Genomic DNA, 13,794 nt, shown 5'->3' on the forward strand with positions numbered 1-13,794 from the left:
GCTGGGCCTTAGTGAGAATCAGTTCTATGAGGAATCACAGGACTCTTGCCACAGACAAGATCAAAAGAAACTGGTCACATTTCTCAACACTGGTACATTGGAGAGAAATCTGCAACCACACTGCTGGTCTGATTAGAAGGCTCTGTGACTGGAGAATATGCCAACGAGTAACTAGAATTTGAACACAGGCCCTATTAAAGGCCAAAAATTATGACAAAATTGCAGTGCCAACATGTGCTTTTTCAATTTTCCCAAGTTTTCCCATGTACCAGACTACAGAAAGGAAAAAATGCAAAGCTTACGGAAGAAACTCTGGATTAAAGGCAAGATCCAGTAGGACCTCATAAGCCAGATGCTCACTCCCTGGCAACAGACGGCTTAGCAATGCCATGGCAACACAGTGATGGAGTGAGGCATGCTGGGCGTAATCCGGAGAAGTGCCTGCCTGTACAGGAAACAAAACAACAGATAAAAGCACTATATCATTTGCCAACAAGGCAATCAACAAGGACAGGAGGGTCAACCGAGACACAGATCTCACTGGAAAGTGAGAGACTGAGGCAGACTGCAAGAACTGTCAGCATTCATACCGAAATCTTTCCGCTTCTCCTGATTGTCTTAGATAGTCAGACATCTTTTTTAGTAGCACACTTGAAAACTTTGTTCTCACTCTAGCCCAAAGACAGGCAAAAATATAATTTTGCCATCCAAAGTATTTTGGATCTAAGTCCCCACATCCCCACATGAGTAACTGTAAAGACATTGTTTGCTAATGAGGCATAAAAGACAGCTGAAGTCACCAGACCTAAGTCAGATATGAGAAAGAACACGGATGCAGAGACCAGTTGCCAGTCTGACACACTGAGCTGGAGAGGCCAGGGGGAAGTCAATTCCTTGGGTGAGAGAAATGAAAGGACTAATAATGATACCATTCTCCGAGCCAACGCCAACACAAAATACTGCAGATGATATTCGTGGCGCAGGATCCACGCAGATGAGGGAGTTACAGAGGGAGGTCCGGTCTGCAAGCTTTGATGCAGATAATCCTTCAATCCTCTGAAGCCCAGCACAGAGATGTACTATAAAGGAATCAGAAGTGGAGACAAATACTACTAAGACAGGTCATGCTTGGAGGAAAGTAAAACATAGCCCTCTCCAAGGCCTACCCCCTACCTTCTCACGTAAGGATTCCTGTTGGCTACTCCAAAAGGCATATTTAAAAATAGCCTGATAAATATCTGCTTTTCTGCCTCAGGGCTCACCTGCATCCATCATGACCATCCCCACTGCAGGTAACCAACAGTCACTGCCTACATTTTCCACAGTGCTTTGTAAGGCAGATGTCTGGCCAGTGGCTTGAGATGTTTTTCCTCTCATCTGGCCAGACATTCATATTAGTAACTAGTCAGCTAATTCAACATAAGGTGACAGAGGAAGGCTTTGAGAAAGCTTATGCTAGGTACTCCATCTCTCTAGGGCTCTGCTGTTTCTTCTTCAGAGTTTGCACTCTTCCATGACACTTTCACTCTAAAAATTCAGGACAACCAGAAGTGGGAAGAAACCTCTTCAGTCACTGTAGCGCTCATTCTCTTGTTTAATTTTATCCCATTTTTCTTTGTTATATACACTTCAACCATGCCCTTCCTCTTCTGACACTCAGTTATTTATTTTGCTTAGTTAAACAACAGTCATTTAATGCTTCTCAACATTCTTTATAAATTCATCCTTTAAGCGTCATCATCATTCATCACCTGCTCTATAATTCCAGCTTCCCAGTATCAACTGGATATTGGAATTCAAAGACAGAAGATACTTTTCAGATCCTCGTCCCATCTGTTCTGAAAATGGAGGTATTTCTCTCTATAGTACTTTGGTATTTTTAAAATAAAAATACACAACAATTCCTTTTTAATAGTCCTACTAACATCACTCTTAAGCCTGGGAAGATACAAATACTAACCTCCCTCACAAGTACATCATCATTTACCTAGAAATGACAGTGAAAAAGTCTATTCTTACCTTGCTGGTCAGGCCCTTGTGAATGTGAGTGATGCTATTGATGAGAAATAGGAGGGCAGTGAGGAAGGAGAAAGGTGACTTGGAGCCAACCAGGCTCAAAGGAGGTTTGCCTCCAGTGCAACTCAGAGATGCAATGCTGAAGACAGTTTCTGGTGCTGGGGAACATGACAGAGGGTTGCACAAAGCAGAACATGGCCTGTGTGAACAGATAAAGAGAGAGGGGTCAGCTCAAAAGCACTCATATTACTGAAGAATTACCTTGTAGGAATGTTACTATCTGAACTGTGCCACACATTGCAGTAAAATGGAAGCCCCAGAGACTGTGCAAGAAAAAAAACCTAGTATCACGGTTGGTCAAGTAAGCACTGTCGCCATACAAGCTAATGCCAGTGAGCTGTCGTGAATTCTAATCTGCAGCTAAATTGTTCATGACGTGCAGAAATACGATGCAGTGACACATCTCTGATGTCAAACATTTGAAAGCATTCAGCCTTTGATTAAAAAAAAAAAATACACATTTCCCCATGTACACACGTAAACGAGGCTAATAAAGCTGCCCACTCACTCAAGACATTTCAATAATAAACTGGCAGGCAAAGCCAAAAAGCCAGCTTATATCTAAAATTGACATTGCAAAAGTGCTGCCCCTTATACACTCATGAAATGCATATTTTTAAAGTCTATTTCAGAAAGAACCTAGCTTTAACATACATGAACATGCATACCACTCTGTGTGTGTGCTCACTCTCTGCAGGCGAAACTAGAACTTTTCATACTAGCAGTGCTTGTGGGGCCCACACCAGACATACCATGTCTGTACAGGCAAGACCACTACAAGGAAGAGGAACTATAACCATGTTGCTCAACAGTAATGGGGCAATAGGGCAAATCCTGTCAGAAATCCATATCGTCACTCTATGACAGAGAACTAATTCTTTAAATGCATTGCTCTTCCTTCCACTGGCATTACCATGTAGCAGATGCGTGAACACATCTGGGGCTCACAGAGTACCCTGAACTCCTGGCCCTAATCTGCCCAGAACATTTAGACAAGATTGTCAAAATATTAAGGCAGAGATTAGCTGACTCCTCATTTTTACCAGCCAGTGTTAAGAACAGCCTATGAGAATTCTTGCTGATGGGCTTTTACAGCCTGACCAAACCCATTGTTTTCAGACCTCAAGGACAGGTAGGAAAGGGTCTAATTAGTGCCCTTGTGTTGGAAGCTTTGGGGCTGAGAGCTTCAGACCTCAGTTCTCAGTCATGAAAGAACACGGGCCAAACTGTTTGGTGATCATTCAAATACCACTTAAAACCAAAGACTTCAAGCGCCCCTTATATCAGATGTTCTCAGAAGCAACCTGATGTCTCCCTGACTACAAGTTAGGCCTTTTAGGTTCCCCCTCTCCAGAGGATTGATCACAGGCTAGTAGGGAGGCTCCCTCTACAGCAGAAAGACAATATCTGCAGTGCTTAACAGTTCCCAGAGCCTGAGACAAGGCTTATGTTATTCCAATGTCTGAAAGAACAGTTTGGTATCTGGCCTTTCACTTTCCTGGCAGCACTTTCAAAGCCTTTGTGAAGCTCTGCAGGAGCTTAAAGATGAGAGTCTAGTTTAAATTGTTTTATATAAGCAGCATCACACAGAGCACATAAACAGTACATGCACACACACGTTCACCTCCCCAATGCAAGAGGGACTCAAACTGATGTTGGTTTTTTTTTTGTTTTTTAAACCAGTGAAACCAAAGAAGAATCAAAGCCAAGAGTCACTAAAAATCAATCCGAAATTGATATGAAAAACACAGCTACATGGAAGGGCAGAGATGCAGACTCTGCAGCAGCACCAGTAGGAAAGGAGGAACTGGAGAACGTCTGTGGCCATCATGCTTTTTGCTGTGAGGGGAGAGGACAAAGCAGGGTGTAGACAGAGCCCTACTGCACTATGATTCGCACATATGTACAGGGGAAAAGAAATGGGAAGGGGAAAACTGCTACACAGTACAGTATAGAAATGAGGCTCCCTTAGCTTCTGGCAACACCATCTTAGCAGTGAAATGATTTTACCTGAGCAAGTCCCACATGCTGTGTATGGCTGGCTGGCTGAGAAGGGGCTGCAGCACTTCAGATGTCAAACGTTCCAGTTCCTCTAAGCAGTCAATTGGATTGACTGATGGCTGCAGAAGACACAGAGAAAGACAGGAAAAGATGGTGAATGAAGGCATTCCAGTGAGGGCAAAAAGACAGATTGATTTAATTGCTTTCTCTGTGTTTATCATCTTTTTGCCAGACCACATCATCTACATAGTGGTACTGCTCTAGGTTAGAGCTGGCCTCACTGCTGGTAGTGTGGAAGCTGAGAGCTGGCACCTCAAGGTGTTCTTGCACTCAAGTATTAAAATGCATCACAGAGATTTCTTAATTGGCTGGAAGTAAGGTATAGGATCCTTGGGATCAAGATTCCCTAAATGAAAACTTGCCTCAAGTGGCTAAACCCCCCTCCCCGTACCATCTACGTGCTGATCTTTCCATTTAACTTGAAGATGGCACAAAGGTGATCAGAACTACCTTGAAAAAGCAGAGTGGCACCATGAGGGTTTCCAAAAAAAAATTATTTAAAAAAAAAAAAAATCAACTCTATAAAGTGCAATTGACCTACCCATCACAGCATGACTGTGGATGAACACTGCACAGAGGAGGATCTGTGGCTTTTAGAGAACCATCCGAATTCTTCCGACCCTAGTAAGCAATATTCCAGGTTGAAGGAACATACTAGCAAATTTTAATGTTCTTTCCCTTCATTAGAATGCTGCTTTAGGATACAGAAATACTCATTTCCATAACATAAAATCTAATTTTCCCCCAGGTAAAATCCTCCTCCAGAAATCAGTAAAATCTACATGAAGATGTTAACCTTAGTTTTTAGTAGTCTAACAAAAATATTCCAAGAAGGTTCCAGTATACACTAATCTAGTTACTATACAAGTTTATTTTTTTTTCCACTAGTCCATTCAAACGAGCTACATGCAATTTTATTCTTCTTTTTTTAACCAGATTAGCTAACCACAGGTAGATGACTGAACTTCTTTTTAAGTGGAAATAAAAAAAAAAAATCTTATGTCATAGTTCAAGGACTTAAATTATTTTGTCAGCCACTCTTCTGGGATATCTATAAAGGTTAAAAATGAATATTAACCTCTTGGTTATCCTGGTTCTCTAATGCTCAGCACCTAAGGACAGCATGTGAAGGGTACTACCAACCTTTAGGGCACTGAAGACATCTTTGAAAGATACTGGCGGTTTCCACCCCAGCCACAACTAAAACTCAGTTGGTTTGGGTAAGTTTCAGAAGAGTTGCAGAAGTGTGAATAACTACAGCCATTAAATTACCCCTACACCCTGAAGACAGCTCTCCCAGGTCAGAACGCGTGCATGTCAGTTGGGCAGTAAAGAGGAAAATTGCATTTACCTTTAGAACATGAATCTTCAAGGTAGCTAAAGTATAAGACATTATTCTTCAACAGCATCACAGTGATGTGTCACCTTCAGAAAGCTCACTTTAAAAGATGGTCACATACTACAACTGTAACGGTTACAGAATTTGACCTTGAATGTCAGTGGGGCAGCAAATCAGTTTATCTTTATTGTTTCCTATCCAAAGTTCATATGGCATGACCCTCAACGCTCAATCTTCCAACCAGATTATTGCAGTGTAGCTGTCCACGTGTAAGCTCTCAGACCACAGCAAATGCAAAAATGTGCAAATTGATTTAGCCCACAAGGAGAAAGGACTGCCAAACTAAATTAGGTCATATTTGCTTCATGCTTTGGATCTCTACAGTAAATCAAAATAGTCACAGCACTACCACATACCTTGACTGAGACTCTGAGCCCAAAGGAAGAAAGGACAAGAAAGGAAGACAGTGATATTTGGCACTGCTAATGTGAAGGATCAGCAGACTTATCTGACCCTAAATGCCACGCAGCCTATATATGAGCTGTAGTAAACAAAACCTAGTCCTCAGCTAGATGCCTCAACGTCTGCCTTTTGCAGCATTGCCTGTAAGTTCAGGTTTTCAGAGGTAATACACAAGCTGATGATACTGAGATGAAAAGACAACCTGTATTTTCAGGCCTTACCTGTTGGCTGCAAGCACTGTAATAAACTCCCAAGTAGATCATGTAGGTTGTGGTCAGAGGCTGGAGAGTTTGCCAAGTTTCTGTCTGGGATATCTCCTGGAGGAATTTTTTCAGACTGGTCTCAAGGAAGGGCTGTAAGCCTGACACTTCATTCCATGCTACTGGAGGAGGTGGAATCTGTTCACGATCTTCTGAGTGATTACTGAAACACAATGGAAGAATGACACAGGGTAACAAATATGTCTCAGAAACAATTTCCTCTCTAAATCATCATTTTTGATAGCAAGATTTCTAATTGCATGTAGTCTGGAAGGCGATACCCGACAACAGCCACTAGGGGAAAAAAAAAGTCTTTGCACAATCCCACAGACCAGACCAAATCAATTTAGGCAGAAAGGATGAATGCAGAATCTACTCATGAAAGCTGAAGTTTCTTCACCTGCACTACTCTGTCCTTGAGCTATGCTCTAGTTTTACCAGACATGCTACCTCAGTATCCAGCTTTAGTTAAAGAGTTTCTTGCTTTTCACCAGAAAAAGTACCTGTGTCTTCAGCAAATCCTACTGCTTTGATGTCTATCAAAACCAACAACCTCTTAATCCTGACCCATCTTGGTCTCTGCAGAGAGGTTCTCCTCCAAACCTCAGGGAGGTTACTTTCTTTTCCCCAAAGGGAAGGTCAAAGGAGCTTCCTAGCTCCTTTCAGCAGGGCATTTTGGCTAACACTGCCCTCCTGCCCCACAGCTGAATGCAGATTTTTACTCCTGCCTCTTACCAGGCTAGCAGGCATACAGCTGTCAGACTAGATACCACTTCTGACCTTGTGTCACAGGGAATACACCCCACCATGCAGGGATTCACATGTGGGACAGTAAACCATCCAAAATGAAGGAAAAAAAAAAAAAAGGTGATAGCCAGGTCTCTATACCAAAGAGATGGAAGACAGGATGCCAACTACTCAGATACACAGAACTGGTGACAGAGAGGGCCTACCTGCTCAGCTTGGCCTGCAGCTCTGTCGCGTAGCCTGCTGTTTGTGTCACATGTATCAGCAGAGTAACTACTGCTGTAGCTCGCTGGACAGACAACTCAATCATAGGGCTCTTCCCACAGCAAGTGCTGAGCAACTCAGGCAGGGACTGTAGTATCCTCACCAGCACAGGGTAGAGATCCCTATAGTATGAATCACAGAATAGATGAGGTTGGAAGGGGTCTCTGGAGATCATGTGTAGTTCAACTCCCTGCTCAAGCCAGGTCAGCTAGAGCAAGTTTGCCCAGGAACATGTCCAGTTGGATTTTTAGTATCTTCAGGGATGGAGAGTCCACAATCTTCCTGTGCAACCTGCTCCAGTGTTTGATCGCCTTCACAGTAAAAGAATTTTTCTTACACTTAAGTGAAATTTCCTTTATTTCCATTTGTGCCCATTGCTTCTTGTACTTTCACTTCATACCACTGGAAGAACCTGGCTCTATCTTCTTTACACCTTCCCATCACATAAAGATTGCTAAAATGAGATTATGAGAACCATCACCACTACCAAAATAACAAAAATAAACAGACATGGAAAAAAAATGACGAAGACTACTGTCACTCCAAATTCATCTGAACGGGACCTACCTAATACTCTGCTTCCAAGCATTCCAGTAATCTCTTGGAAAAACTACTTTTATTTTATTCTTTGTTTCCCTAGTTCTCAAATTCTCAGCCAAAGTATCCACAGTGATAATCATGCAAGTTTAAGGAATCTTCTGCTGTTTCTCCTTCCTCAACATTATTTACAGCGCTAAAAAAATTATATACAATTTTTACTCTTTATTAACCAATACACCTGATTGGGCTGGAGAACACAAAATGCTGCTGTGGAGAGAGAATCTCCCTTCTGAAACTTAATACTTGCCTCCATTTTACTCCTCTTCAGAGCAACTCCATAGCCATTTCTGTGCTTCCAAGTCAGTGCAGTTACAGGAAGAAGATTCAATACTTAAGGTAGGTCAGACTTATCCCAGTGCAGACCTTGATGGTCAAGCACAAGAACTTGTACTGAACTGAAAGTCGAGGCAGCATGCAGTTTGTCTGCATCAGTCTGCCTCACTTAGCACGCATGCTGGTGACTGCTGCCCACAGACTGCCTTTAGATCATCAGATTCAATCCTAGGTGTGCTGCAAACTATGTGTCTTGATGTCACACAAGCACAGATTACTCATGCCTTCAAGGGGAAAAAGATGCAGGCCTAAAAAGTTAGGGTGATCTCCGATAGTATAGAGGAGAAACAACAAAATACCAGTGTTTAAACACAGGAGATAAAGAACAACCAGAAAAAGACAGTACAACACAAATGTCTTTACAAACTGTGAGTTTTACTGCAGGAGGCCACAGAAAGGGAACTAAGACTCCCTGAAGGGAGTAGAGACTGAGCCTGGAGATCCCTGTATTTGCCCCTCTGGAACAGGATGTCCATTTTCTCTGTTGTGCCCTCCACCCCCATTTCTCCAGCTTTAGGCTGTACCTGTAGAGATCACAGGCCTGACCATAGCCAGCAGCCACAGCCCACAACCGGAAGGCTTCAGTGCTTAGCCTGATGGCTTCTTCCCTTGGCAGGAGCAGATCCAGCGGGTCTTCAGCTACAAATCGACTTAACCGACTTTTCATTTCATATTTGTTAAGCTGTAAAACAAACAAACAAAAAAGAAAAGAACGAACAACAAAAAAGACAAAGGGATACGAGACATCAGTTGCATGCATCATTACCTCATTACTCTGACACACCAGAAGAGCTGCAGATTTCAATTCAGCTCATTCTAAACTCCTCTTGCACTATCCAAATCTGTCTTTATCTTGTGTAATCTTAAGGAGCATACTACAAAGGATCAATAAATGGTCAATGGCTATTAACACAGAGAAGTATTCCTGGAAGGGATGCCTAGGTGTTACCTAATCCATTCCCAATACAAATCAACTACACCAAAATCATTCCTGATGGAGGTTTGTCTAGCCCACACACACTCTTGTTTTGGATGCTCTCTGCAGCACTTATCTGATTTAAAAAAAAAAAAAATTATCCTTCTTTAAGTAGTCATAAATAGAACTCTATTAGTCAAGATTACATGTAAAGATATATCTTATGAAAAACACTGTATACAAAAGTACTGAATTGATGCTGATATTCTTTTTGGGAGGTCACACTAAATGGCTTTCAGAGGTCCTACAACCTAAATCTTCCTATGATTCTGTGTTTATTTTATAAAAAGGGTACCTCCTGCCTATTACTTTTATAAGATTATAGAATTTTGATGCCTTGGAAATGTCCTGAGGTTATTTTAGTATTGAATTAAGCATGACATGACTCATTTGCAGTTCTCTAGAAATAATTTTTATCCTCCCCAACAACTGGGTATTTTTGCTTAACCATAAAAAAGAGCTTCTCTTTCCCTCTCCAACACATACAAAAGCTTGTGTGTGCTCTGCCTAAACAAATGAGATAACAATGTCTTTTTCACAACACAAGGACGTATTATAGATCATTTAAAATTCAAATGCTTTAGAGACATTTTGTAGGGAAATCAATGCACACCAGCAAGAAAGCAAAGGAGCTGATGAATCAAACTATGAATTCTGACACCCCTCCTACAGAACAGAAAGCAAAGTCAAATTTACTTCCAGAGGAGGAAGATGGAAGAATTTTGTTGTTAGCTTAAATTCCTACATTGATGATTCTGATTTATTTTTTTATTATCTTCCATTCGCATGTTTAAGTGCCTGTAACAAGCCATATGAGAGTGCAACAGAACCAAAGCCTGAGTGGCAGGAACCTTGTAAGCAATTTTTGCAAGCCTTGAAACACCTGGAGTACACAGAGCCTGAACCAGACTAAAATTGAGAGATTTTCTATTATGTTCCTAGCACCGCTTACAGCCTTTAAATATCCCACTATCCATTATCAGCACATTATTCTATGTATTTTATGGCACAGACTGGTGGTGTTCTGCTGATGTCAGCAATTTTCTGGATGGCAATTTATTAGGTGCTGTTAAGAATACTGAACCAAAAACCCTAAGAGGTGCTCATTGCACTGTAATGGGTGCTGCTCTTGGTAGATGTTATGCATTTATAGCACCAGTGTGATGACCTGTATGAGTGAATGCAATTATCTCTGAAGTGGAAAACCTGTCCAGAAGTAGATAACAGGAGTTGGAAATACTGATAAATGACCTCAGAGTTATTAAGACAAATGAATGGCAGCAAAGTTCAACCAGGGTTGTAAAACACAAGGATAGCGATTAAATCTCTGGTTTATACAGTCCTAAGCTGCCTATCAATGGAACACGGGAGAGTACAGAGCACCACACACCAATGTCTGCTCTAAACGTCTGCTATTGGTCACTATCACTGAGCTGTGCCATGTGATTTTGCATAACTGTGCTACGTAAAACAAAACAAAAAAAGAGCAGAGAAAACCTTGGGACAGCTCTTCTACTGGTACACAGCAGAAGGCATCATAATAATGATGCCGTCAACAATTCCTTCAAAACACACATATGCACCTTCTTCACAATGATTATTTCAGCTTCAGCTCAGTCACCTCCAATTAATCCTCCATCTTTACTTAGAAAGTAAGGCATAGAGAACAAAGCCTTTGCAATCAGAAAAGCTCTTCCGAGAATCACTCACCAGCCTGGCTGTTGCATTTCGGCCTCCAGAGGCCAACACTCTGATGAACTTCATAGCAGTGGCACAAGCAACTCCGTGGAGGCTGGTGAGTAAACACCCTGGTTCAGCCACTTGGGGATCCCACCGAGTAGGGAGAAATTCCCTGACAATGGTCTCAATCAACCGAGGACAGTCAAGCAGCTGCAGAGAAATGGCAGGCAGCACAAATAACTAAAGGTACACAATTATGCAGACATGCAGAAGACATGCAAAACACACAGGTTTGTCTGATGTTCTTGCCATAACTTTACCTGCTTCTTTCTTCCCTTTTTCAAACCTTTCTCTACCATTCCCAAGCTCCTGTACAATGGGAGATTTACCTGGCTGCATGCTTCAGAGGAGTGCCTTGCTATGTGGGTGAGGATATGCAGTATATCCAGGACTACTGTTGGAACAGGTCGTACCACCTCCAGGATGTACCTCAGCCGGTGCTGGATCCGTGTCTTCAAAAGTCCCTGAAAGGAGAAAAAAAAAAAAAAATTCCATTATGCTCTTAACGATTGCTCTCTGAACGGCAGTTGCTGGAAGACAAAAGCAGATTCAATTACATCTTCTGCGGAGAGACAGTTTTAAAATTACCAGTGGGGAAACAAAGAAACAAGTTTCTGTGGATTCGCCAGTACGCTAGCAAATGCACAAGAGTTAGCTCAAGAGAGCAGGAACAACTGAACTTCTGTTCTGAATCAGACCACTGGTGCGGTTTGGATACTTGTGTTTTCCAGAGTATGAAACTGTAAGTAACAGGGAATAGGAAAATAACCTTCCCTATAAAGGACTACTAAAACCTAATGTGGCTGAAAAGGGTTCTCATGCTCCTTGAATCATTTTGGCTAGACACCACCTCCAGCTAATACAGCACTCTGTCTGATAGTACCTGTTATGTCAGAGAAAGCTGACAGAAGCCGAGAACAGACGTGAATTCCTATTTTGCAGTAGGAAGAGAGATGCAGAGAGATGATGTGATTTTTATTTTATGGTTCACAGAGCAGAAGACCATGGTCAGTGGCGGTGCCAGGAAACAAATCTTCAGTTTAAGTGACAGTGTTATGCATTCCTAGTTCCGGGAGAAGGCAACTCCGTAACACCTGAGTTCGTAGCACCAATACTTTTTAAAAGTTGCAGCCAAGCAAGGTTGTAGTTCTAGGCCTGACCGAGTTCAGCTGCTAGTTTAAATACTCCTTTTCCAACCGTGTGGAGTAATTGGGTTCCAACAGCCAATAAGCAGGTGTGAAATGGAATTTCACAACTGGAACAGTGGAGAATTTTATCCCAAGTATCTTCTGAATTCAGGCCACTTGGAAAAGTTAAAATCCATTATGCTGAACCACGCAACTGTTTCCAGAATCACAAACTGATCTCATGTCTTCTATCTACAACTCTTCTGTTAAGCTGTTTAAACAGTGTCACCTAGTAGAATACATCTGAAATCATGAAGCCTCTAAACAAGACCAGATGCCCAAGTACAGTAATTCATTTGCCCACTGAAGCTTTTAACCAAGTGCCATTCAAACACAGGCTCAAGCACAGTGGACTAAGATCACAGGTTTTAATGATTGCAACAGGCAGAGAGTTACATCAGCTCCACCAAGGCTGAGTTTGAGATAAAGATTGCTATTTTCAGATCTCGTATCAGGAATGTAGGATTAGGCTTAAATATGTGAGGAATTCCGTCCAAATGCTGTAACTCTTTATCTGAGAAATGCAAATACGAAGAATTAAATTGGGGAAATGCTCAGTAGCCATCTTATGTCAAATACAAAAAGAATGTCATTGTACAAATCTAACTAGTTCTGAACTATCTAGCTGTAATGCTCCTGTTTAACTTTACAAAAGTGCATACAGACACTTTAATAATGGCTGGAACCTTTTCACTTTTAGCTCAAGTGAGCGAGCTTGAAAATCATGTCTGTATGCAGTCTTTCAGCAAGTCTTACAAGGTCATCAGTCTACTTGTTGCCAATTTCCCTAGAGGAAGTTAGAGATACTTAATGATACTGAAATCACACAGGTCAAGTCTTAACATTTTTAGAGATCAATAAAATTACCCTCCTGGTAATGTATGACAGAAACATAACATCCAACAGCCAGGGAAGAGTTCTAATTCTTGTTCAGAATGTTCTTAATAGCATACACAGCAGGGTGGACATTTCAACAGTACACACAGCCACGGTGCAGAGCCTATTTTCCTAAAAAGATTTCGGGTCTTGCTCTGTGCTTACCTTTACAACATCATATCGGGCCACATCTGGATCTGGCTTGTTTTCATCCTTTAATTTTTTATCTTGAGACTTCTCTGTTCCATTTAATTCTTCCTCTTCCTCCTCTTCTTCCTCCTCATTGTTGGGGACAAAGGGGAATGCAGCCATCCCTTGGTACCATGAGAAAGTCCAATCAAGATATTTCTATACGGAGAGTAAAAGCAAATAAAATAAAATTCTCACAAAGAAATCATGGAAGACAAAAAATTTTCAAGGATGCTTTTGATTACGGAATGCTTTATTGATTCCCACCTAACCCCAGGAAAACAGGAACACAATAAAGGGTATTCTAAACATGTACAAGTAGAATGCAATGCTTTTTCAGGGAAGTGATTTTAACCTATGACCCACACACACTTGGGAAACCATGAAAAGCAATTACTGTGAGGTGAATTAAATTCACTACACAGGTAACAGAAATGCAGCTTAACTGGAAAACATTTAAGATAAAAATAAATAAACAAACCACCAAAGCTCTAGAAGTTAAACTGGAATTTGGCATTTATTGGCTCTATTCCCATTTCTGGACCTGTGTGGAACTTAGGTCACAAATAATACAGAATGGTCATGTAAAAATTGGTATGTTAAAATAAAGACTGCCTGGTGTATTTGTTCATGTTTGTTTGGCTTTTGTTTGAGCTAATGACAGTCTCAGATACTCTCAAGTTC

At 41.4% G+C, this 13,794-nt stretch overlaps 1 protein-coding gene across 1 annotated transcript in view; it reads right to left on the bottom strand.

The window, feature by feature from the left end:
* RPAP1 (RNA polymerase II associated protein 1) overlaps window positions 1–13,794 on the bottom strand; it is a 42,492-nt gene that overhangs the window by 7,338 nt on the left and 21,360 nt on the right. The window contains exons 12-21 of the mRNA XM_050897577.1: window positions 13,087–13,269; window positions 11,188–11,322; window positions 10,829–11,008; window positions 8,667–8,824; window positions 7,152–7,331; window positions 6,160–6,361; window positions 4,087–4,196; window positions 2,020–2,215; window positions 930–1,079; window positions 303–445 (exon numbers count right to left, since the gene is read on the bottom strand). Coding sequence (XP_050753534.1) covers window positions 303–445; window positions 930–1,079; window positions 2,020–2,215; window positions 4,087–4,196; window positions 6,160–6,361; window positions 7,152–7,331; window positions 8,667–8,824; window positions 10,829–11,008; window positions 11,188–11,322; window positions 13,087–13,269 — 1,637 coding nt within the window. The remainder of the gene's footprint in view (window positions 1–302; window positions 446–929; window positions 1,080–2,019; window positions 2,216–4,086; window positions 4,197–6,159; window positions 6,362–7,151; window positions 7,332–8,666; window positions 8,825–10,828; window positions 11,009–11,187; window positions 11,323–13,086; window positions 13,270–13,794) is intronic.

The sequence above is a fragment of the Gymnogyps californianus genome, chromosome 5 (assembly GCF_018139145.2).
Source record: "Gymnogyps californianus isolate 813 chromosome 5, ASM1813914v2, whole genome shotgun sequence".
NCBI lineage: Eukaryota > Metazoa > Chordata > Aves > Accipitriformes > Cathartidae > Gymnogyps > Gymnogyps californianus.